This window comes from Epinephelus lanceolatus, chromosome 14 (genome assembly GCF_041903045.1).
Source record: "Epinephelus lanceolatus isolate andai-2023 chromosome 14, ASM4190304v1, whole genome shotgun sequence".
NCBI lineage: Eukaryota > Metazoa > Chordata > Actinopteri > Perciformes > Serranidae > Epinephelus > Epinephelus lanceolatus.
In genome coordinates this window covers 12490305-12517115 of record NC_135747.1, presented here as the reverse complement: position 1 = coordinate 12517115, position 26811 = coordinate 12490305, and the positions used below count along the sequence as shown (strand labels likewise).

Below are 26811 nucleotides of genomic sequence, written 5' to 3'. Positions count from 1 at the left end.
GCCGAACAACAACAATTATGGAAGAGAAATATGTTATGTTTCCTCACCCACAAAATCTCATACACCCACAAAGACTAGCACTTTGCTTTCAAGCCCAAACATCAGGGATCAATAATAAAATCTAAATTAAATGAAATGTTTAAAATTTTTAATGTATATCTATTACATGGGATTTATTGTTTCATTTTTCTTTTACCAAGGTATGGCACTGAGTTTTGAAAATTGTGGAATTTTAATGATACTGGTATCTACTACCAAATTATTGGTATTGTAACATGCCTAGTCAAATTTGAATAATATCAATCCATCTCTAAAATTGCAAGATTAACAATGTGCACAGGCACATATTTAATTGGCCAAATTCAGTATGCGACCTAATGATGCTAACCTGCGAGCAAAAGGTGAGCCACATTCAACTATTTGCTGGCTCTCCAGTGCCAACGCAGTGATCTCACTGAATTGAAAGAGGTCGTGTCTGAACTCAGAATGACAGCTAAAATCGACCAGCTCGGCCGAGATCAATAAATCTGCGACAGGAGAGTAAATGAGAGGAAGAGTTGAATCTTAGCCAAGGAAGTTTTCTCAGGAGAGCTAAGACCAAATGTGTGACCTTTCAGCCTAACCACATTCTGTAGGTCAAGCATAACACTAGCTTAATCCTCCCTCTCCATCTTGCGATGGCAGACAGTACACACACACACACACACACACTTATCGGGGAAGACAAATATGTAGAGGGCTACACATACATGCAAGCAGAAAACATGGAAAATATACACACGACAAATTAGATGTTTCTTAGTCGACTGCTGTAACATTTGTTTGACCAGTTTATATATCCATCTACCTTTCTAAGCTGTCCAATCAATGTAACCTATCTCACCCTCCATCTCTCCATCTCTCCCTTCTAGTAGCCTTTAAAGCCAATTAAAGGCTTGTTCAGGATCTGTTTGAGAGCCGTCTTTAATTAGTGGGATAACATTTACATTTCTGCTGTGATCTTATGGGGCCACATGGTCAAAAAAGGACAGGCATAAAAACGGCTACAGCACTTTTAGGTATCAGAGTAGGAGAGGGTGTAGAAGACTTGCTGCTGAGCTTGTTAGAGCTCATACAGGTGGACTCATACTCTTAGCAAGTTCTGATAGAACCAAAAGTGAGAGAGAGATTGAGAGGAAAGGAAGGACTTGATAGTATCCAGATGTGCAGATTTTGTCTAAAGTACCTTATCGTGGATCACATACTGAAATACACTTCTACACAGTTATTTGAATGCTGCTTTGACACAGTATCAATAACACTTAAAATCGTGTTTCAGAGGAAAGGGGGTTTTACGCATGCATTCAAAATTGGAATAAAGGCAATCGGCTCACTCGCTCTCAATCTCCACTCCAGTCTTCCACTCAAACACTGAGCAATTGAGATAAAGCCTTTGTAAAAGGGCTACCTCAACCTCACCCAGCTTCCATTCACTGCAACAAAGACAGAGGTACAATTTAATTAGACCGCACAAACAGTCTCCCCTCTATTATAAATGAGAAGAGACGACGGGAGATAAACACTGTGTTATAGAGAGATACGGCTTGAGCAGCTGTCAAGTAGAGAAGAAGAAAATAAAAGAAACAGCTACACATCAAAACCAAGGGATGAATGAACAAAAGGGGAAAAGAGCAACAAACTGAAAGACAGAAGGGGGAAAGAAAGAGAGCATCTACTGACTAACAGTAGCAGTCAGAGGTCATGAATAATTCATGAGTGTCTTCAGTACACTGGAACAGTCAGCCTTTACTGTCACAAGACACTGGGCTTGCACACATGCACACTCACACACATACGTACAACGTAACAACTAAACTCCAAATCTTCTGAGAAAATAGATGCTAGAAATAATTTATTAGGGAGACACAAAGTTCAGGAAGATGCTCGCAAGTTAGTTAATGGAGGGTAGCCCAAAAAAAAAAGTAAGACCCAAGATTCATATTTACTTCCGGCTGTACATAGAAGTTTGACTCTGTGTAGGGGATGAGTTGCCGTGCATTGTTGCTACTAAACTACGACACTAAACTACTAAAATACTACTAAAATAACCAGGAGGACACAAGCACAACACACATGTTATTACTCCAGTACCTCCTGATGTATACAGAAAAATCCCCAGTCGTATGCTGATTCGTATCAAGTTACCATGGTTACCATAACCACCCCATACACACGGGGGAAATTAGCCGTCATACCCAGAACAATTAGCATTCGTAATTACAGGGCATGATTGGTGTTGACAGATAATTACGGTCTCTGACAGACCTTTGGAAGACACAACCACAACTGTGAGCACAACAAAGACATCTTATCACAAGGAAATACCAACAAATAAGGACCTTTCTGTTTTTTGTGGTCCTGAAAAAAGTCACTGAAGTTAGAAAGTGGTCATGTGATGAGCTTTATTACCTTTTCATTTCCTTTTTTATTTTGCACAGATTTTCAGGTAGAGTGGAGGGTTGGAGGCAAGTGCAAGAAATAAAGTTTGGGAGGGGATATAGGTCCATGTCCCCTGGAAACGATGTGGGTCTTTGCCACAATACTCTCCTGGGATGCCTTTGTTAAATGTATAGTAATTTGTGCCCTATTTAAATCAATTTAATCTTGAGACAAAATCATCAGTCAGTGTGAGGGCTTGCTCCTCTCCATCGCCTGTCATGTCTCATCCTTGGCATTAATCTTTAATATATCAGAGAGGGATTGTACTGACCATACTGTCACTGTCTGGTACCATGGGGAGAGCAAAAAGATATACCATCACCACTCCACTCAAAACCAAAGCTATGAAAGTATGGTGATGTTATCCCATTATAGGAAATTCTGCAAGATAAATTATACTGAAAGGCAGCCGGGCTACTGTGAAAAGCTGTTTACTGGGGATGTAACAGTACCAAAACCACACAATATGATATTACCACAGTAAAAGTCTATACAATATTTATCATGATATTCAAAAATTAATGGAAATGATGACTTCACAAAATGTCCTGTTTTGGATAATAAATCTGATGTGAGTTTTGGCCATTTTCACGTTGGTTCTGAGCCCATCCCTTGAGAGTCTGTCTCTTTGACTCGTATAGAGTGTGCCAGTAAACCCGGAACTCCATTAGTGCTTTTAGCACTTCCGGTTCTCTTGTCTAAAAGTCAATGTTTTTTGAATGGGATTTTGGTAAAATGCCTCAAATAAGGTCTGTGGTTAACAAAAGCTTAAGCGAGTTTCAGGTTTTGTTCTACGACATAAAACACGTCAGTAAATACCCTACTTGTGAATTCTGAAGCTTTTATCGTCTATCGTCTATTTGTCGTAAAAAAGGCGGTTGCTAACAAGTTGCTCAATACGACTACAAACCCTGTCGGAAACATTAAACGTCATCACCCCCGAACAGGCGAGAGTGCTGGCAGTCCGCCATTACAGCTTCTTATTTAGCTTAAACAGTCCGATCTCCCCATTATACAATGTTTTTAAAATAAAGCAGCCGAAATCAGTTGAAAGCTTAGTGGCGGTGACGTCAAGAGTCATGCGACTGTGGAGTAGTCATGAAGTCCGTTAAAGCCTAACGTTAGCTTTTTACTTCTGGCGATCGCATTTAAACTTCAAATGCGGTATAAAAGGTGTTCATATGTGAAGATTATCTCGCTGAACAAAACCTGTAAGTATCATAAACTTGTGTTAGCCACAGAGCTTATTTTCTGACATAATCCAAAACGCAATGCAAAAATCACATTCACTTTCTCTTCCGGGAACCAGCGCGATGCTAAACTTCCGGGTTTTGACGTCAGCCCTGGCACACGCTATATGATTGCGCCCTCTGCTGCTCAAACAGAAACAACACAGTCAGGGCTTGACATTAAGCTTTTAAAAAATATAATAAAATCAAAAGGGATCTGGACAATCATAATTTATCAACATACAAAACATACAATTGGTGATTGTAACTTAAGCATTATTTATTGCCTGTTTTGCTTGCATGTGGCCAGTTTTAGGTGATTGGAGGAACATTCAAGCCAAAAACAAGATGGTTGCTCATTATTTCATCGCGTAGTGTGTTTGCAACACTGTCAGGAACACAGCCTACACTTTGTCAACAGACTCGCCCCAGCCATCATGGACAGCTAATAACAATAATAACTGTTTTCAACACAGAAAAATGGATAAATAAAATCACAGAAGACATTTCATTTCAGATCTATCATTATCGGTTTCCTTTATAAAGTATCCAAAAAGACAGCAGTTCAAGCCTGGATTACAAAGCTTCTGGAAGGGACAGGACTGCAATAGAGCCCTCTTTGGTAAATGTAAATGTCTCACATGCAGGTTTCCAGAGATATTTAACGTCAGTAACATTATGTCGTATGACATTGTCAAACCCAGAGTTATATAGTGCCAAGTATGTCCTTTTTTGTGGTGGTAAGACAGACTCGTGTGCAGCTAAGCTGGCAAAGCTTTGCTTCAGCAATACAGTTCAAAGTTTATTTTTTAGATAACATTACATGCATCACAGTTGTTAATGCATCCCTGCCTGAGGCATTCCACCTGCCTGAACAGAGAGTTTATTTACCCTGGACAAGCTTTAATGTGGAACTCTGACAATTTTTGACAAGGCAAGATAGTAGAATGCAGCTGTACTACTGAAATAACTATGTAATATGGTAGCAGATTTTGTCACAGTCCGCAAACAGTATTAAGATATTTCTTTCGTGCATTATCGCAAAATTCTAAATATCATTACAAGCCTTCTTTTTACTTATACAGCTGTTCTATGATATGAGCATGAAGCTATACGTGCAAACTCACAACTGTGCAGAGTTGAACTTCTGCTGACCATGTAGCCTCTGCCACTTCTTCTTGGCTGTCCTCCAACAAAAACAGCACCACCCCCAACAAAGCACCAGCAAGCTCCAACAGTGGTAAAATAACTGAAACCCCAATGTGTAGGGTAATTAACTTGTCCAGTATACTATGTAGGCCAAAGATTTATTTGGCCAGTAAAAATTAAAATGATACTGACTGGCTCCAAAAAAGCGGGATTAGTTAAACTTTAAAGACGGATCGGGGACAAACAAAAGGAAAAAACATCTCTAATTTGGGAGTTCACAAAGCCAAACTAATACACTAGTCACACAGAAGCCCAGTATGACAATCTGAGGAACAGCTGAAAAGAGGATTGAACTTGATTACTTCTGAGCAAACATGCAAAAAGACAAAAAGTCATCCAAGGTGTTACATATTTAATAGGACTGTAAGATAGGGTCCTCATGGTACAAAGTACTAATAGAGGAAATAACATACAAAAAAGGTCACTGTCTGTTGAAAAAAAAAAAAAAAAAAAATTGCCATCAATTTTTTCAACACACTATGCCCCCTTGCTGACCCTAAAATACAGCCACTCTTAGGGCCTTTTCACACCTAGGTCGTTTGGTCCGGACTTTTGGACTTTCCAGTTTGGTCCGCAGGTGTGAGAGCTACCCCTGGACCACGGTCCGGACCAAACGGCCGAAATTTGGTCCGGCCAAAAGAGGTGGTCCCGGTCCAGACCAAACGGAACCATGGTCCAGTCCGTTACTAGTGTGAAAGCATTTTTTTGGATGGTATGGACTTTCGGACCATGGACAGGAAATTCTGGTGCGCCAGTTGTTCATTTCCGCCAGGAGAGAAGTCAAGTCCACCATCAAAAATGAGCCGTCTATGGTCACTCACCTCGACGCTTGTCGCTCCCGAGTTGGCAGGGCTCTCAACATTGCTAACATTGCTAGCTGTCTCCTCCTCCTCCTTCCTGCGGGCGACGGTGACATCTTCACACAAGATGTAGATTTATATTTCGTTTTTGTACAAGCCATGAGTATTGTGCTCTACTTTGGTGCTGCAGCTGATAGCAATGCCATAATAGTATGAGTAGCATGGCAATTATTAGAATTGGTTCGTCCATTTTCGTGAGGTAATGTCTGTAAACATTGAGGGGATTTCTACCCGCCTACTTGACAACACACTGACGTCAGACGCCTGCCCATTTATAAACCAATCGATGTCAAATATAAGGTGACGCAACCCACGTAGATGAACGTAACTATGTCATGTAAAGTTCTTTAGTCCGCTCACAGAATTGCAAAGTGAATGCAAAACCAAGGGACCAAATGTATACAATGTAACAAAAACAGGGACCTTCGTCCGGACTTTCAGGTGTGAAAGCCCAATAGACTTTGCTCATACACTCAAGTACACACACAATTTGCAGTTCTCTGCAGCAATGTGCATAACAGCACACCAATTATTCATATGCAAATCAAGCAACAACAGAAAAAGTACACATCTGAAACACAGAGACAATATCATCTGCACGTCACATTGCTTTCATTATTGTATTTCAATCAAAACAGTGACATGTGAGAATGTGTTCACCCCAGAGTGTTGCTGCTGTCCCCATTCCTCAGAGACACAGGGGTCTGGGGCAACGGGGTCACGGCACATAGCTGCTGCATGGGAAAAGGGAACTAGACCAAGTCGAGTAACTAAAGAGACATTCCAACTGATCTGAGCTTAAAAAAAAAAAATACATGTTGATAAAATATTTAGATGTAACATGCAGTCTAATAGTAAAAAGAAATATAAAACTATATAAAATATCCTGCTCTGAGCCACCCAAATAGCTTCAATTATATCCAGGCAATCTGTTTTTTTTTCCTTAGGTCTTTGAGGTAGATGATTTTAATCTTTCTTTAAATGAAAAACAATGCAGGCAGCCATCTCCAACAGGATGGATATTACACCATATGCCTCCAATAACACAAGAGTGTTGTTGACAAGACATAATAGCCTTGTTCTGTTTTTGACACATTATGTGAAGCTTTTTTTTTACACTCATTGACACATGAGCCTGGTTTTTTTCTGAACCACAAGCAGTCACTCAAAAGCTTTACAGCACTACCTGTAGCATGAAAAATTTCATCTAGAGTAAATAGAGCTTCTGTCATTCCCATGGGAAATGCAGAAGATAACAAAACAGAAGAAAACACAAAAGAGGAAAGAGAAAAGAAAAAAGAAAAAGGCACTTATGTAAGCCTTGAGCTATAAATTCTCAAGTCGAGATGATTTTACCTTACACTGGGTTGGATAGAAGAGATATTGGACAACTTGCATCCTGAGGCAAGATGCATCTGTATTTTATATTTTCCTGACCACTTCCCTTGTGGTGCAAATTAAAGCTTCTGTGCATATAATCAACTTCGATTCTGAGAGGAAATCTGATAGCAATAAAGACACAATAAAGTGAGACACCTACGAATTTACCCGATTTGTGATTTTAGAAATTCATTCTTTTGTTTTTTTACTGTCAGCTGCTAGAGAGTGAGGGACAAGAGACAGGTCTACAGAAAAATGTATTCCCAGAAGGTCACACAGAGGCCTTTATAAGGGCTTTTCTATTGGTACTTCTGGCCATCCTGAGTTGAAACATGCCATGTTGATTTGCATTTCGATTCCCAGTTTTAACATGCCAAGGTGTGCCAAGTCACGTCAAAGCACCTCCAAGCAGGTTGCAGTGATGTCAGATGGGCTTCATCACCATTCAGAGATGATTCAGTGCCAACATTCAGTGATAATTCACAATCCATTTCTCCATTCTGTCTCCGTTTTTCAAGCAATAAGCAGTAAATCACAAGCAATATTGCAGCAACCGCCTGAAAATCCATGATGCTAAGTAGCTGGTTACCACAACTGCTGCACAGTGCAATAATAACCCTTTAAAACATCACTGACTTAAGACAAGCACATCATCGGTTAAAGACACACTTTGAAGCAGATAGCCCTGTTGTACAGAGACGCAAATCCCTGCTGCGCTGGACTGACGTGTCAGGTAAAGCCCAGTCAAGACAAGCCAGCATGTAGAAATGAGCCATATGGCAGCATTTTCACTCACATGCTTACTGACGTGCCCAACAGTACTTTGGATCTAACACTGTACTTTGATAATATAGTGTAGGTTTGTCTCCAGTGCCCTAGCTGTAGAATAAAAATGATAAACTGTGGCCCTTGTGTTAAAACACCAAATGTATTGCCTAGTTTTTAGTAGAGGGGACACAGAGAGAGTACACAAGTGGAAGAGAACAAAAGAAAAGAGAAAGAAAGCAAGAAAAGTGCAAGTGAAAAGAAGTGAGAAGGGTGCGGGGAAGGTGTGGGTGGAGGAGGGGGGGTGTACATGAGGAAAGACAGAGGTTCTGAATAATTGAGCAAGTCTTCCTCTAAGAACTCAATCGCCTTATCAACTCCTCTTAAAGAACATGACACCAACCTTGTCTCTAATTGCTGATCTTTGCTTTTCTTTGCAGATTTTGCTTACAAAGACCTTTGTGAAAACCAAGCTGCAGTTACAGTGCTTACTCTGGTGACAGGGAGACGGATGAATCACAGACACGCACATTCACATGCACTTACTTACGCTTGCACACATTGACACACAAGGCCTGGGAGAGCTTGAGAATGTTAAATGATATCACCACTTACTAAAACATCAAGATATCATAGTGTTTTAGTTGATAAAAATTGATGCAGTGACTTCAGTCAGTTCTCTTGTAACAAATGTACACAACTAAATATGAAATGCCCCTAAAATGCAGCATTTAATGCTGAATTAAGGCGAACAATTATGCCAATGTGCCAATGTTTGTAATTCAAATGATTAACTATTCAAATAAAGAATAAGTAAAAAAGAATCAGAGGAAGCATATAGTGCTATAATTGCTTAACATTAGAGCTGCAAATACCCAATATTTTCATACCTTTTTGTGCTACAAGGTGTTATTATCGGGATTATTACTTTTGGTTATACCTCCAAGTGAAAAGTAAAGTGGTTTATATAATGTGGTCTTTCCACCCTCTTTGATCATCTGAAACTTGTGCTTTTTGTTGGACTTAATTGTCACAGTGGTGGCATGTTCCCCATCTGCTGTGCACAGTGTTATAAAAACTGATAGAAACTGATGGAAAATAGGATCCAAGTTTTAATGAACCAGTTATCCTTTTTTTTTTGATCATTTCAGATTAGCCAACAATTCTGCACAATTTTCCCAACATGTGTCAGAGGTCTGAATTTCAATCTGTCGTTTGAAAATATTCGCTCCATGTTTCATTATCCTCAATTATGTGTCCTTCACTTTCTATGACTCACACTCATACGCAAAGCTATGTTTCTCTCGGTCTCTGGCATGCGTTCTCCTTGAAATGAAAAGGTGACGGTGAAGAGGACAGATAGAAAGTGTAAGACAAATACGGAGCAGGAAGTGAGAGGTAAGAGAGAGCCTCCAGAGACTTGGGTAATCCCACACCAGTGTGCTCGGTTTGTACATATTCGACAGGTAGCCAATTTTGCTTGGAACACTGCTGAGCAAGCAGATTGGACTTGTGGAATAATGACATCGCTGCGGTAATACCGAAATACAGAGAAGACTGGGGGTGCCATTTCAAGGGGAATACCTAAAGACACACATAGACTTGCTAAGATTTGCAGTCTCCCACTTCATCATACACAACATACTCCCCCACAACCTGCACACTCAAACCCCGCATATTGTCTGGAAGTAAGATGGTACAAAATCTGAGCGTGTCTCATCAGGATGACAATTTGTAGTCCCAATTTTCACATTTGTTATTAGGGATGTCACCGCAATAGGACTTTCAGACTCGACTCAGATTCAACTTGTCATGTGCTTGTGGTTCATGCTTTATCTATGAATATTATTTGCCACATAAAGACTTAACATCATTACTGATGTTTTCAGTTGACCCTACCTATAAATATGAGCCATCTATTTTCACTCCTCTGGCCAGTTGGTGCCAGTTCTGCTAACCTGCAGAGCTGCAGCCCCACACTCAAAACTCTTACATCTGCCTACATTAGTCTCATGTTATACCTGTGAGACCCACGTTTTAATGTCTTTGTTGATCATCTGATGTGCAAACATCAAATCTACAATCTGTCAGAGAAAGTAAAAGTGTCATAATGGTCATAGTTGAGATATAAAATCCGAGCACACCAAGGAGCATCTCTCCGACATGGCTGCTGAAAGCAGTATCAGCTGAAAAGTTAATCACACTGGACAGCAGTAGAGGAGGTTGTACTAGTGACAGGTTCAAAAGAAGTTTAGCCAACTTCATTGACAGTCAGCGCTGGAGCTACACTGCCCTGTGCTGCCCTCCGTTTATATTAGTCTTCTCAACTTCCATCACAGTTGGTTTTGTGGTTAGGTCATTTTCAAAACAAGACTTGGTTTGTAAAGTTAACAGCCTGCCATGCTGTGACTCCCGCATTGCTCTGTGTACAATGACACAGCTAAAAAAAAGGGGGAGGTTGTTGTTACATATGTACATTACAAGGTTTTTTATTCTTTTTATTTTCACTATCCTGGTTCAGGTTCCCTGCTAGGTTTGCCCACTCACTTAAAGGATTCTGGGTGTATTTGGTGGGCATTTCTACCTGTTGTATCCTGCATTTTGTGGGGCTTTAATAAGGGGTTAATAATATCACAATCCAAACTGAATCTCTTACACTACACCGGCAAATCTGATCAGTGCTTGCTTTTTATTTCAGATACTGAATTTGACTGAGTCTCACTTAAAACATGTTTAATTACAAAACAACATTAAACTCAGAAGCCACTAAAATAATAACTAAGCAACAGCACTGCTGTAATAAGTGTATACATAATTGGCAAGGGTGGAAGTCAAAATGAAACTAGTTGTGTCTAACTGTTTCTGCATCCCAAGCAATTGTGAAATTATTCAAGCAGTTATTGGTGTAAGAACAGACAAGGTTACTGAGATCAATGATTATTCTCTTACCAGGAGACACTGCCAGCTGAAAATGATGCAGCTTGTCCTCATCTGGGAAATTGGCTTTGCATGTACCTGAACAACAACAAACGGAGGGGAAGGTTATTAGTTATTAAAGTCATATTACTTGCATTTGTACAAAATAATGGCATTTACATCAATATTATATATCATTTTTTTATCAAATCCCTCCTGAGCTACAGTGTGTTCATTCTGTCCACACAGACTGCAGGATTTATGCCTCGGGACTCCCTGTGGCACCACATTCCCCCCTGGTGTTCAAGGCCATGTACTGCGCGTATGACAGTTGACATATGAGAAAGTCTTTTAAATATGTTTATGCGTAAGAAGTTTTATATCAAACATGAAATCAAATCAGCTCTTTTCACTGAATAACTTTCCCTCTTTTACTCTGTGTAAAACCTGCCTCAAGATACACAAGGCTCTTAATGACACATATTGTTAGACTTCTTGTTAGTGGTAATGACTGTAATGGATGTAAAGGAAACATTGAATGAAATGCACTTCAACTACCTTTTAGTCAGGCAGAGCAGATCATCCACTAGGGGCTGCGCGTAAAATACAGCACTTGACAAACAACTGATCATCTTATCACATCTGAAAATTAATTTGTCTTTTTCAAACTTTTCCCACCAAGCTCATAAATCATTTACGCAAACTTGGCTTGAAATTTGTAGAGCATCACATGCCCCAACAATCATCAGACATATCAAATAACATTATACAACAGTACAAAATGTGTGTTTAGGATATGTGTACAAGTCTGTGTGTGGTAATGTTTGGAAGGATGATAATGATAATGATAATGATAATGATAATAATGATAATAAATGCTTGAACTACAAGTTCATTCTTAACACATATCATCACGTACGATTTTTCCTGCAGTGAAAAAACGCTTTGTGTACATGACTCGTGCAGTAGGTCTGTACCACTTGTACACTGTTTTCACACTTGAGAGAAAAACCTTAATATGAGGACAATGGTGAATGCCACAAATTCTCTCAAACTGCTTGTACATGCTACTTGTCAGTTACTGTTTGTACCGCCAGTGAAAATGAAAGCCAACCCCAGAATCGCTCTCATTTTGGAACAGGCATTTGGCCTGGCTATATTTGCGTTTTTGTTTTTCAGTGCTACATCTGCGACTTTTGTAGCTTCCTCTTGGATGAGTGCTGCTCACGGTCTGGCACATATTTGCTACCTTTTTATTAAATCCAAAACTCACCTGCACGCACAGCAAGATAAGAGGAAAACTAGAATTACCACCTTACGGTTGTATGCCTTCGCAAACCAGTCAAGTGTAAGTTAAAGTTTACAGCCCTGTCTGTGAAAACATGAATGCTTCACATACATTTCGTCCGGCTGCACAGAAGACCTATACAATCAGCACAGTTTCAAGGTGGACACCCAAGATTAGTGTCACCGATTCAGTATCTGACCAAATGTCTCCCCTTCTGTTCCTGAGATATTATGATGTCACCTTGACCTTTGACCAACCAATTCTAAGAAGTTAATTGTTCAGTCAAAGTGGATGTTTGTGCCAAATAATGAAAAAAATTCCATCAAGGCCTCCTTGAGATATTGTGTTCACGAGAGTGAGAAAGATGGAAGGTCAAAGAGACCTTTACCTTGACCAATAAAATTCTAATAAGTTTATCATTGAGTGAAGTGGACATTTGCACCAACTTTAAAGAAATTCGCTCAAGGCATTCTTCAGGTATTGTGTTCACGAGAATGGGATGGACGATCAGACGGATGGACAGACAACCTGAAAAAATAATAGCTCCAGCCACAGCTATTGCCACTGTAGAGGAACAATAAGAAAATGCAGGCAGAGGCTCTACAGATAAACAGATAAATTTATAGTAGGTCATAAATGATGATGGACAGGGATGACATTTGTCACGAATCCATAAATTGTTTTTCAGGAAAATCCTGCCTAGTATATCTTTAAGAACAACCTCTTCATATGAGTGGTTCTTCCATGAGGCTAATTGTGTTCTTTATGGTGTTTTGACAACACTACTACTCGTTCAGATCCCCTCCTACATTTCCCTGAGTTCTTGTCTGCCCGTAAGGGATAATCTATACGTGCCATACAGGATGTCCAGATCCACGGCGCAAAGGCAGGTTTCCATGGAGCACGGTGTTTAAGTCTCATGAAAACCATTTTTCATCATTGTTGTTTGTAATAAAGCACGGATCGGATGAGCGTAATAGTCATGAGAACTGTATGGTTTCTTAAACGGTGCAGTGTTTTTCACTCCAGTTTTTCACCTTAGTTCCCTAAGGGTGTAGGCCAGCAACCCCAGAACTACTGAGATTATTTGTCTGGAGTGTATTTCTGAGTATCAGCAGTATCTCTCATACACAGAAAAGTGTAGAGCAGCCACCAGTATGCAGCAAACATACAGGCTATTGCGTAGATTCATGCATGAAAGTGCATCCCCCCAGAAACTAAATATAAATACAATCTATGAGCTTATCGTATTTTTTCACCCATACTGTGTAGATAAACACAGCTGATTTATTATTGTTCTTATATAGCAGATGTATAACAACCTATTCCCCAGCAACCGGTCAGCTTTCTTACTTTCTTGTCAATACTGTTTCTCAGGCTTCCATGGTCCTCAGCCGTGACGGCAAACTCATCAGACCGCAAACAACAACAGGCAACAGCCAAAACAATCATAATTAATTCAGCACTCATGCATAACAATAACCAGATAACTGGGTAATGAAGATCTGACAAACAATAATGTAAATGTTCAAATAAAAGCCAGAACTAAAGAGCAGTTGGGGGTGAGGTCTGTTTGAACAAATAAATCCTGAGGCCAGAAGTATAACAAGCATGTAATCCATCCAAGGCTCAAAGTGCATGTGTTTATACTTAAGAGCATGGCTCATTTCCAGCTTAATACAGTAAACACTTATGTAGAAGAGCTGGGCGATCTGGCTAAAAATCAAAATCTAAATAATTTTGTTAGGCCTTGATGAAATGGCAGTAGTTTAGACTAGCTAGCTGTTAACAAATATTTTTGAGGTGCATAATTACAAAGAATTGCAAGGCCTACTCTATCAAAAGGTATTTACTGTAAATAAGACACATTTACCAAATTTACTATGAAAAAATAATCAGACTCCATCTAAGCAGCATTTTGGCTCTGCAACACAGTTTAAAGTATTGTCACAAATTACCTACACCAAAAATAATCAAGGCACCTGGCAAAGATCACAACGTGGAGCTTGTCTATAGGCTTGGCTTTGTTTTCTGCTTCTATTCAAACATCTGTAAAACTGTCCTAATACCACAAAAATATAGTGACAAATACTTGGCAAGCTTGGAACAATACATCAAGCACGCCTTGTCCTTCTTAAGCAACATTCCTCCATGTTGTAGCAAAAAGAAAAAGACTGTTTTTACTTTAGTTGAGAAATTGTAAGAACCTGGAGAACACTATAAGAATTCATGGTGTATTAACTGAGTTATTCACTTGCACATGTATTGACTCGGAGAAAATGTGGGGCTGATGAAACGCTAATGTAAACATAAAGAGGAATGCAAAGTGCAATGATCTCAGAGAATGAGTATGACTGAACTCACTGAATGAGATCAGTGTGTATGGAAGTGTACGCATACTTACTAGGGAGATTGGCTTCAAGTTCTGCAACTTCTGTGAAGAGAGAAAAAAGAATAACGTATAAGTGACACACACACTGACAGAAGTGAGAACCTTACACAGAGAGCTGACACTGTCACACTCACACTTTTTATATGAGTCAGTCAAGAAAGTTGCTCTGCATAAAACATAACGCCTAATATGCAAGTTGTAAAATGCATACAAACAATGTAGCAGAGACAAAAAGTAGAATAACTCGATCAGCAGGTAACAAAAGGGAGGAGGAAAAAAGAGATGGAGAGAAGCAAAGCAACAGAAAGACATGTAAAGAGCAGAGGAATGTTTCGCTAGTGTTGCCTCTGGGTTAAGTCTAGTTGGATTTTTAAAAGCTCACAGGTTTTCTGTTTTGTTTTTACATCTCTGAGACTCTAATCACTGCTTATTTGTGTCAGCAGGTTTAACACTTCAACACAAAGAGGCAAGGGGGGGAAAATACTTTGTCTATGTTGTTGTTCTCACATGTCGTGCTGAAAATTTTCCATTGTCATTTATATAAACATATTCTTTGACAAGTGCAGAGTGTAATAAATAGCCACTTCAATCAAACTCAGTATTTCTTTCACTTTGGAGGTCAGAGTATAAAGTCAGCTATTTAACAGCTCTCTTGGAGCTGGCAGGAAGTTGCTGTTTTGCTCAATGAGCCCAACAACCGCCTTTTATCAAAACAAGTACTTTTCTCCATAGCCTACTTGTGCCAAATGTGAGGGACCTATTCATATTTGTAAAATCCCTGCCCTAAGATCATCCAAAAATTATCAACACTAAGAGTCCTCCCTTCTGGTTGACAGCGACATCAGCTGCTGTAGTATGTGTCTTTATGCCCCAAGTAGTAGATGGTTTATTCAACAAGCACGGCATTATTTGTCCACATTTAGCTATTTTACATGGCCACTGATGTTCTCTGAAAAGTAATGATCAGTACGATTTGATTTGTGTAACAGACTGAGATAATGAAGCAATCACGCTTTCCTGGCAAGAGCAGAAAAGATGGGTAATAATAAGATCTCCTCAGGGAGCAGGTTTCTGTTTGCTTTCACAAAATGGACAATGTTTTACTCAAACATCTGTGTGTTACAGCAAACTTGTAAACTTCAGTTTGAGCGTTATGAAGCGCTGGTCCCAGGCCAGCTCATTTAAGCAGTTTCCTGCCTCAGAACTGGACTTGACCTTGTATTATCACCCCTGGGAAAAAAAGGACTTCCACAAGGCAACAGCAATCCAAGAGACTCTGATGTTGTACTGAAGGGCATTACACTGACAGGTGCTTGTAGGATTCTGTTCACTCACATTTATAAAGAACTGTAAATGACATTGGACCAGCAGTGGACAAACCATTGTTGAATCAACTCTAATTATAAATAATGCAATGTTCTTATAAACCAGATGCATGAAGCATTAACTAATTACTTATATGAGCTTTTGAAATTTAGGAGTATATGATGTTTTATGAAGAGGTTTGCACAGCCAAGCACTTGAAAAAGCACTTGTGAAAATTCAATCAAAGTGACATTCCCCTTCATTCCAGTTTTTGGGCAGTTCAACTTACTATAAAACAGTTACATCAAACTTTAATCTTAATTTCACTGGTTACAGTATTCAGGTAAAATGATACCTTTAAGTAAATATACGGACTAAAGCAGAGACCGGTGAGAACCCAGAGAGGTGAAAACATGATGGAAAATGGTGTCAGGCGCAAGTGGTGAGAATGAGACAAATGTAAACGGAGTGACAAAACTGAGAAGGACAACTGTTTGAAATTTAAATAGGGGGAGAGGAGGCAGGTGTCTGGAAGCTGCATCTCAAGGTGGCGATAGGTACCTATAAATAAAAAACCAAGGAGCAAGAAGAAAAACACCGACAGAGAGTAAAGAGGAATGAAGAGAGGGAGGTAGAAACAGAGAAAAAGAAGTAAAAGGAGAAGCCAAAACATCCACGGAGGAAAAAGAACATGAACAATTTTATGTTTCTCTATTGAAATAAACTATAGTCTTTAAGTATTTAGCTGCCTGGTTTGTTTTGCTTCTGTAAAGAAAAAAAAAGAATCTGAACTGAAGAAATACACAATGGATAAAGTGGACAATGACTCAGATACCTTTGGTAAGGAGGCGGTCCCTGATGGAGACCCTATGGGTGGAGTCGGAGGCTCCAGAGGCACGGCCCGTCTTTCCTCCATCATCCCTCTTCAGCTTATTGGCCAACGTAAGCATGGCTAAGCTGTTGTGATCTGCCTCAGTCTGCCCCACGCTGCACTCTGCCGCACTGCACTGCTGCTCAAAAGCCTGAAAATCAAACGCAGACCATAAAGCAAAAATGAATCATTGCAGAACAGAGAAAAAGGAAGCACAAAATGTTTGATCATTTTTAAAAATGGCTGGGTTTCCGCTCACAGTCCAAAGACACGCGCACAAGGTGAAGTCGCAACTTTAACCGCTCACAATTGAAAATGTGAATGCTTGTACTCTGCCTAGTAATGTCAGTCCTGTGATAGCCTGATGACCTGTTCAGGCCGCCTCCAGCCCAATGTGCCAGAACAGGCTCCAGCCCAACATGACACCGCACATATAAAAGATACAGATAATATAAGGAAATGTCTTTCAAGGTAAATTACATCCAAAGCGCAAGCTCAGTTCTGCTGAGAATTGATTAATCTTTTCCCATCATGCTAGTAATACTACATCCAAGTTTTGCCATAAAAGATTTTCAACCCACGCATAGTCAGGCTATCGTCAGTGTGGGTCTCAAGGCAAAAACATAAAAAGGACTGAATTGGTAAGTGTTTAATGGGTGAGACATGTGGAAATGATGAGGTTTAAGTCAACTCCTTCCTATTCTTGCTGCAGCAATTAACTCACAACTACGACACCATTGAATTACGGTAGATTAATGAAGTGCTTGACATCGATTAGAGCAGCCAATTGGAATTGGATTCCCTGTTGAGGAGAGACATGTGGGGCCACGACTCTAATAATGTAAGTGTTGAGTTACAGTCTTGTTATAAGAGACTATCTACAGGAGGTAATTAATAAGACAGCCTTTCCTTTATACAGAAGCCTATTCTCTTGTCTTTATCTTTGCAGTAAAAGCTAATGGGTTTGAATTCTGCCCACCTGCTCCTTACATTCATGATCAATTTAAGCTTACTGTGCTTTTGTTAGACTTTCTATTGAGAGACAAATAAGCATAGTCATCATATGAACACTTCACCACTGCTGAAAGATGCCAAAAACCGCCACACCCTAACTGCTGTGGTTTACAGTAGTGGTTATTCACTTTCCTGTATGGGGCTGTTGTATGCAAGAGGGGAACAGAAACTCATCTTATCTTTGACACTCTCTTATTTCCAATCATCTCAGAAAAGTGATTGTGCAAGACAGATGAGAGCCTACAGAGAGAAGTACCACAAATCCTCTCATAGTATGAACAGCATATTGTAATTGCTAAATGATAATCAACAGACTCACTATAGCTGTAGAGTACAAAGTCAAAAAAGTCATGCATCTGCCAATGTTCCTATCAATGCTGCAGCAGGAAGCAACCATCTATGGTATGAGATCAATACAACTTAGAGATGAAAGCATTTCCTCTTTGTAAACATGTCTTATACATGTCTTACCGTAACTATCGATGCCAGGCAACACTCGCCTGAGTGGGTTTCTGCCTCTGCTTTGCTGTTGTTTACTTGTTTCCTGGAAATGTTTCTTGTGCATTTGTAAAAATAACAAATCTGTAATGAATTCATGTATTCCAATTAGGAAACGGCAGCTTAAGTCTGGCAAACATAATATGTTATGCATTAGCCTGAATATCAAATTATCTAAGAAATATTTTAAATTAGAAAGTAATGTGTTATTCTGCACATATTCCAGAATTCAGTACAGCTCATGGTAAGAAACCCGACTTTAAATTTAACAGTATGCAGACTACCACCAATAAATAACTATAAAGAGCTACTTTAAAGACAATTCAACCTTTCAAAGACATCTGCAATCACCTTGCCTGGTGCAGCCACATCTGTATGGATCAACAACCCCCTTGATAACCTGCTTCCATCACTCACTAAATGTTATATAACCCAGCTGATCCCACTGGTCCCCTCTGTTGTTTTAAGCTCTTGTACATAACTGCAGGTGGTGGAGAGGTCTTAATAGAGCACTACGCTGGCATCTCTGCACTCCGTGTGTCCACTCTGAGCACCGGGTGAACTCATCCAGGGAGCAGCAGTTGCAGAGGGTGAAGCTATCAGGTATCAGCGAGCCCAGAAAATGTGTGTCACTGAGTCTAAGTCAATGCCCACCTGCCTCAGCTGTCAGTCACTGCACCCTGGTGTTGCCCACTGACACACAGAGTACCTGGATGTTAGTCAAACAGCTGCAGGGGGACAGGACCTTGCAGCACAAGCAGATAACTAAGCTGGCAGAGAAGGTACATAGACGCACACAGGTTGTTACAACTAGCTAGAAGATAAGCACGCAAACACTGATGAAAAAATCTGACAGTTTTTCCCTCATGTTGTGCAATCACACCGAATTCCTCTGGATCTACCGCAAAGACACCCATCCTTTTCACAGTATAATAAGCGTATGTACAACAGCCACGTAAAACCATACACTGGTGGCAAACAGAGTAAGTTCTCTTTAGTAAAACAGAATGTAGCCTGTCTTTAATTTCAAAATGTCCCCTGTAACTCACTGTCGACAACAACTAAAGAACTCCAGCTAACTTCTTATGATACTAAAACACAGGCAAGTGCGCATCGCTTAAAACCAGACCTCTTGAGGACATGAAAGCATAATTAATGCTGGTGTAAATACTTTTAGAAGTTCAGTTACCGCCTCGTCACTGTACTTTTCGCTCGCTAATAATCGTAATAACAAACCGCTAACACCGCTAATCACAGCTAGCTAGGCACAACGTCCAAGCTTAAAACCGGTCTCAGCTCAGGCTTTTTACTCTCACATGGGGGCGAGAGCACGGAGATATGACACTTGTTTCAGTTAATGAAGACGGCCGCCAGTTATTAATGAAGTATGTGTGCTAGCTAGTGTTAGCTTGTGTGTTAACTGAGCGTTTTTACCTGCTGTCTCAGGGCTAGCGCTCCTTGCTACACCATAATCAGCCGCCCTCCTCTGTTCAAGGCGCTGTCTGCAACTCCAACCGGAGGTGAAAGGAGGCACGTCCGACTGTAAATAACTTCAAAAGTGATTATTTGGGAGCTCCGAGTGGATATAAACTGATTGGAGAATCAGCTGTCAGAACTTCGCTCCGGTGTCATGGGCAACGGAAGCGCAGCGAATGCCGTTCGTTATTGTTGTCCGTGTAGACACGGCGGCAGATAAACAGTTCCGCAGAGCAGAAGACGAATCCTTGTTGTTTCAGGTATGACAATTATTATACAATAACTAAACCTGCTACTGTTGAATGAATATGTTTGACTGTCGTGCCGTTGCATACATCAATATAAGTATACTGAACAAAGCTTTAAATGCAACACTTTTGTTTTGTCCCCATTTTTTACAGGTTTAAGTTAAAGATCTAATACTTTTTTATGCAATAGATGGCTATATGTCAAATTTTAGTTACAAATGTAATACAGTCTGTCTTAATGAGCACTTCTCCTTCTCCAAGATAATCCATCCACCTAAAAGGTGTGGCTTATCAAGCTGCTCATTAAACATAATCATTACCACACAGGTGTGCCTCAGGATGCTCACAATTAAAGTCCACTCTAAAATGTGCAGTGACAACAAAATGCCACAGACGTCACAAGTTTTAAGGTACCATGCCATTTGTATGCTGACTGCAGGAATCTCCACCAGAGCTCTTGCCTGTGAACTGAATGTTCACTTCACCACCATAAGCCGTCTCCCTAAGCAGGACTTTCAACCAGCCTACACCACACCAGTTCAGGACCTCCACATCCACCATCTTCACCTGCAGGATCATCTGAGACCAGCCACCTGGACAGCTGATGCAATAATTGGTTTGCACAACCCGAGAATTTCTGCACACACCATCAGACATTACCTCAGGGACACTCATCTGGATGCTCAATGTTCTCACCAGGATCTTGATGTGACAGCAGTTTGTCATAGTAACCAAACAAAGCTGGTTGGATGTACTGCCAAATTCACTGAAACAACATTAAAGACATCTTATGGTAGTGAAATGAACATTCACCTCACAACAACAGCTCCGGTGGACATTCCTGCAGTCAGCATGCCAATGCCACGCTTGCTTAAAACTTGTGGCATTGTGTGTGTGTGATCAAACCGCACATAGTAGAGTGGCTTTTTATTGTGAACATCCCAGGGTACACCTGTGTAGTAATGATGCTGTTTAAATAGCCTCTTGTTGTGCCATGCCCATCAGGATGGATTATCTTGGAGAAGGAGAAGCGTTCACTAACAGGGATTTTAAAAACTTTGTGAACAATATTTGAGAGAAATATATCTGCTGAGTGCATGATTAAAGTCTGTGATCTTTAACTTAAACCTGTGGAAAATGGGAGCAAAAACAAAAAGACAAAGAAATCCCAGTACTTAATATTAGCACATAACCCAGGATAGATTCATCCACTTGCCTTCAAACCTTAAAAAATGTTTGCAGAATAAACAGCAGTGTTCATGCTATTATTGTCCTACTCCCCGTAAGTGTGCTATTCTGTCACCTAGTGCTGACTAGAGTTCAAGATGATCAATCTGACCAGGCAGCAATTGTGAAGCTTTTTTTGCCAATTAAAAAGAAAGAAAGAAAGAAAGAAAGAAAGAAAGAAAAGCTCTATAGGCTTCTTAAGAAGAAGCATCCACGTGCTGAAACCTCCTATCTGCTTGTCCTGGGAACACATACACACACACACGTGCCTTGAAAAGAGCACTATTTGCAAATGGAAAAGTTATACTCACTGTTTGACAGAACAGCTCACACACACACTTCTTGGGGCAAACCCAATTCATCCTAAAGTATTTGGACAAAACTATGATTCACTCAGCCTGTTGTTAGGGACCCAGGGGCATGAGGGCTGTCACTGTAAACAAGAACATGCACTTGACTGACCTGCCTGGGTAGATGAAGGTTTTTAAAGAGAAGGGTCTATTAATCTTGGAGCGGATGATTATTGTATTTCATCTACATGTGTTTAGACAGGTGTTGGCCATCAGGCTTTCAGTGATGCTCATACGCCAAAGGATTTGCCCCTTGGACAATGTTATGTTCACTCACTCCTCTTCACATGGTGTGCTTAACACATTGCTTTTGTTATTCTGTGAATTCCAACTGAGGACAAAGCATACATCTGTATTGTATTTATGGGAGTCGTATTACTATGTTGTAGAGTTGTGATAAAATTAAAGACAAAAGCCAGATAAACTCTTAAACTAAAATTTGAATCAGCTGAAAATTGAAAAACATACAGATTAACATCCAAACAATGAAAAGATTAAAATCAGCATTAGAGGGACAGTTCACCCCAAAATCAAAAATGCATATTTTTTGTCTTACCTGTGGTGCTATTCATAAGTCTAGATTGTTTTGGCGTGAGTTGCAGAGTGTTCGAGAAATCAGCTGTAGAGATGTCTGCCTTCTCTTGAATATAATGGAACTAGATGGCACTTGGCTTGTGATGATCAAAGCACCAAAAAAATACATTTGAAAAACTCAACAGCAATGTCTCCTTCCAGAAACAACACTTTCTTACCCAACTAGTCAAATACTGACACTTAGTCAATTGCCCTACAAATCAAAATATGATGTGCTGGATACCCCTACCATGTCAGTTTTGGACGCAAAAGGAAAGTGTGTCAATTCAAGCTCGTTAAAGCTATAGTACGTAACTTTTACAGGTCCGTAAATGTCCGTTTCACCCAAGCCACTACTAGAGGAGATGACACAATGCTGATTAAGCCGATCGGCTCCTAACATCTCGCGGTATTTTTCAATATATATCATTTTTAGTATGCGTGTAGACCGGCGACATTCCCGCGCTGGCGCACAGGAAATGCTTCCTCACAACAAGAAGGGAGGGGGAGGATGAGTGGAGAGTGTAACAGCAAGAGGTAGAATGCAGGTAGAAAGTGAAACTAACATGGCGGAGAAGCGGCCGAGACACGGTTCAGAAGTGGATCCTACCACAAAGAAAAAGCCTGGACGTTCGGCTGAAGGTCTATTAGCAAAGAAGGAAAGTGACCGACGGAGAAGGCAAACAAGGATTTGTATTGGCGTCGCTTTTCCTCAGTGGAGAGCCCTGAAGGAAGAAACTGGGCTGAGGGCAGACACGGATGTTACCTTGCTGCTGTTGGATAAGTAAGTGACTTGGTTTATAATTATATTATGAGTAGTATGTGTTGCTGTTACATGTATTGGACCTAGTACTTTATTATTTTCTTGGAAATGGTGCTATGAACGTAATGTAATGTTAGCAGCCTGGTGTTCGCCACGTTGTGTAGCGTTGTGTACACGGTGTGTAGCGAGTGTTGCTCTGTTTACACGGTGTGTGGCGACTGGCCAGTGTTACACTGTGTAAATGGTGTGTGGCGACTGGCCAGTGTTACTCTGTGTACATGGTGTGTGGCGACTGGCCAGTGTTACTCTGTGTACACAGTGTGTGGCGAGTGTTACTCTGTGTACATGGAAGTGCCGCCGGCTTATTAGTTGTAATAACGCATTATCCACTGGGAGGCAACAGAAGTTACGCACTATAGCTTTAAATGATTGTGTCTTCAAAATAAACTGCAGTTTTCACAGGAAATGTACATGAATGCATACAGTCTCTTTTCAAAATATATTACGAATGTAGGTAAAACGCTTAATTTTTAGGTTTAGGAAAGAAAACCACATGGTTAGCTTTAATACTTACAAACCGTAATACTTAAGGTTTGTTACTAATGTAATTTTAACGTCATGTGGCATATGTCACTAGCAGTTTGCTACACATGCTAGCACACCACATTTATTAAAATCAATTCGACTGACTTTTGGTTTCACATAGGACACGAACAGGGTAAAAGTCCTGAGTTTGTTTGACCCATCCACCTCCCTTATTGCATATCACATGTGACTTTCTGGGTTTTTATATGGCAATTGCTCAAAGCATCAAAAAATGCCGCCATACAGTGCGTTACATACTAAAGTATACTATGGTGCATTGATGTCTTACGCCAAGGGCCCCTGACCAAGTGAGACTGAGTCTCCAGAAATCATAACCCAGGTACTCAAAGTAATCCACAGACCTTGTTGTAAGCGAGCAGTCAGTGCATGCTTTGTTCTGCGCGGTGTCATAGGGTGTTGTTTGGTAGGCTTGAAAAAGAATAGTTTCGTGAAACTGCTTACAACAAGGTCTGTGGATTGTCTTAAGTAACTGGGTCATGATTTCTGAAGAAAAAAAAACGGCTGTTGAGTTTTTCAAATGTATTTTTTTGGTATATTCAAGAGAAGGGGCAGACATCTCTACAGCCAATACCTCCAATGCTCAGTAACTCAAACCAAAACAATCTAGACTAATAAATAGTACTACAAAAGAGGAAAAATATGTGTTTTTGACTTTGGGGTGAACTGTCCCTTTAATTGAGGAAAGGCGAAGCCTCGTCAGGAGAAAGAGATAAAGAAAAGAAGGTCAGAAATCCAGACGGGATCAAGAATGCTACACTGGGAAGACACTTTTCTGAACATCCTGAAGATACCAACAAATGAAGCTTTCCACCCTCTCCTTAAATGACCCATTAAGGAGAAAATCCAATAGTGAAGATGAAGGCATTCACTTTGAAAAAATATATTTCTGTCACTTCTGGGTCTTCCAGCTCAACAACAGCATAAAGAGGAGGATAAGAGAAGTTTGTCGTGCTTCTCTTCCCAAAGGGTGTAATTAAGTGACGGAGGATGCACCTTAAGGAATTTCAGACTTCTGTTTATCTTTCTGGACAGCTTTTGAAAACTGAAATGTTAAATTAGCCTTCAACTTTGATGTCTGCAGAACAACAGTGACTTGGAAAATGTTCAAGTAAATAAACATCTGCTGTTTGCATGCCGGATGCAAAAATATTCTGATTTGTCTCCAGCTGCTGTGCTGCGATTGGGCTGTCTTTAGGGCAATCAACTGGTGTCACCTCCTGTTCATGACTGAGATTCAGCCACTGAGCTTATTTCACTGATGGAACAGGTTGTGCAAAATATACTGTCCAAGGACTAACTCTAAAACATTGTAGAGGATGAAAAATCACTTAAATAAATCAAATAAATGTATTAATAAATACAGGAATAGATACCTAAATATGGAATGGAATATATGAATTTATTTCAAAAATACAGGAATAGATTAATGAATACAGAAACAAATAAGTAAATGCTAAAATAAATATGAAAATAAATAGATAAATGCATAAATAAATGAATTAAAGTTGATAAACAAGACCGAAATACATATCTCAGATTTACTGGTTCATTTCTGTACACCTACATTTCTGTATTTTGTGTTTATGTGTCTGTATGTTAATGAAGTAGGAGGTCCTAGCCTTAGTCTAAAGCTGACAATTTGGTCAGCCAGACAGAAGCAAGTAAATTTTCCAGGCCCTCATGAACACAGTTCATCCTTGCTTTTAATTTTTTCCCACTGGTCACTTGTGGTATTGCAGCAAAAAAAAAATCCTCTGCAGCCCCAAAAGCATTTCCCCCAGGGGTCACCATTGTAAACCTGTAAAATTGTTGACAGGGAACCTCAAATTGTTAAAAGTGTCAATTATGACTCTTTGTATTTGTATGTTTGTAAAACTTTCCTCAAGCCAAGATTTAAAAATGTCTGGCATCATCACAGTGTACAGTCCATGAACTGAGCAAGACTTATATATTTATTCATTCATTTAATTAGTTATGTATTAATTTATTTATGTTTAAGTCATTCTTTATCATCCTGATGGGAATGTCTTTAGTTTTGCAGATATTTGATAGCACCAAGCTACTGGACAATCATGAATTATAACCAGATGATAGTGCTAAATTAAAAGTCAGTGGGTCACCACAGTCAGCAGTGGCCATCCTCTGGACGCCATGGATCTCTGCCCAAAATGTCATGGCAATCCATCCAATATTTGTTGAAATATTTTGGTCTGGACCAAAGGATTTTGTAACCTCTAGCTCAGCTGAGCATGTTTTTGTTCCTATCTTGAATAATCCCCACAAAGAACTGAACTGTCAATTCAGTCTTTCTCTTACAACACTCCTATTTTATTAAATCATCGGTGTTATTCCACCAGTTACTCTGCATGTACATGAAAGTGACATCTGGCTGTCATTTAGATCAGACTGTGACTGTGACTGCAGTGACAGTAGCCCCAGTGGCTGCAATCTTAATGATGTAAAAACAAAGTGTTACACAGGGGGCTTTGCTCTCCCTGCTGGACCACATGACCCAGATGTGAGTGTAGTGTCTACTCAGTTTAACGGAGAAAAAAGAACTTCTCTGCAACAACATGACTAATGCACATGTCATAATAATACAAATCCAGTTTTATGCTGTATTGCCTTTACTTCTGCGGTTGCTGTAAGCTGTTAAGAAAATCAAGGACAGCTTTACTCCATTTGAAATAAACTGGAGAAAATGAATTACTTACTTGCAAGCAGAGCACAAGATCCAAAATGATGGCTGAACAAACATCAGCATAATGCTGTGTTTTACACTAAGTTATGCAAATAACTTTGTTACCAAAAGTCAAAGGAAATTTGAGTTAAATTACTGCAGCAGTTGCTTTTGAGAACCTCAGTCTCTTGGCTTAGTGGTTAACATTAACATCTGCCAAGCCTCAATTTGTCATGTCAGAAGAAGACATATGCAGCCACTACTAACACATTACAGGACAGCTGCTAGATGAGTGGCTCCTAAGATCCTTTTTCCCTCAGGGTTCCATTACGTAGATGTAAATTTCCTATCTGAGAGATTCAGAAATAGAGTGTGTAAGCAGTGGGGCACAAAAGAGAAGTTGGTGGCAATTCATTGTCGCACTGTCCTCAGGCATGTGGGAATCTGATGTAATGTGCCATGTATGCAAGTACCAAGAGTCAGAGGCCCAAAAAAGCTCATGTCACCACATGACTCATGTACTGAATCACAGGAGGAATGTCCCCCACTTTGTATCTCTTATTGCCCCTTGTTATGGAGTACAGTACAGTCCAAAAAGTGAAAAAAAAAATATGGAAAACATACAATATTTGCTTTGTTGGTGCAAGAATATGACACGAGTATAATACAGTTCTGCATTGTTC

The 26811-nt window shown here is 40.0% G+C and overlaps 1 protein-coding gene across 1 annotated transcript in view; it reads right to left on the bottom strand.

Annotated features, from left to right (window-relative positions):
- ube2f (ubiquitin-conjugating enzyme E2F (putative)) overlaps nucleotides 1-19876 on the bottom strand; it is a 56887-nt gene extending 37011 nt beyond the window's left edge. The window contains exons 1-4 of the mRNA XM_033617750.2: nucleotides 19640-19876; nucleotides 16658-16844; nucleotides 14530-14559; nucleotides 10871-10936 (exon numbers count right to left, since the gene is read on the bottom strand). Coding sequence (XP_033473641.1) covers nucleotides 10871-10936; nucleotides 14530-14559; nucleotides 16658-16772 — 211 coding nt within the window. The 5' untranslated portion in view covers nucleotides 16773-16844; nucleotides 19640-19876. The remainder of the gene's footprint in view (nucleotides 1-10870; nucleotides 10937-14529; nucleotides 14560-16657; nucleotides 16845-19639) is intronic.
- Between the last annotated feature and the right edge of the window lie 6935 nt (nucleotides 19877-26811).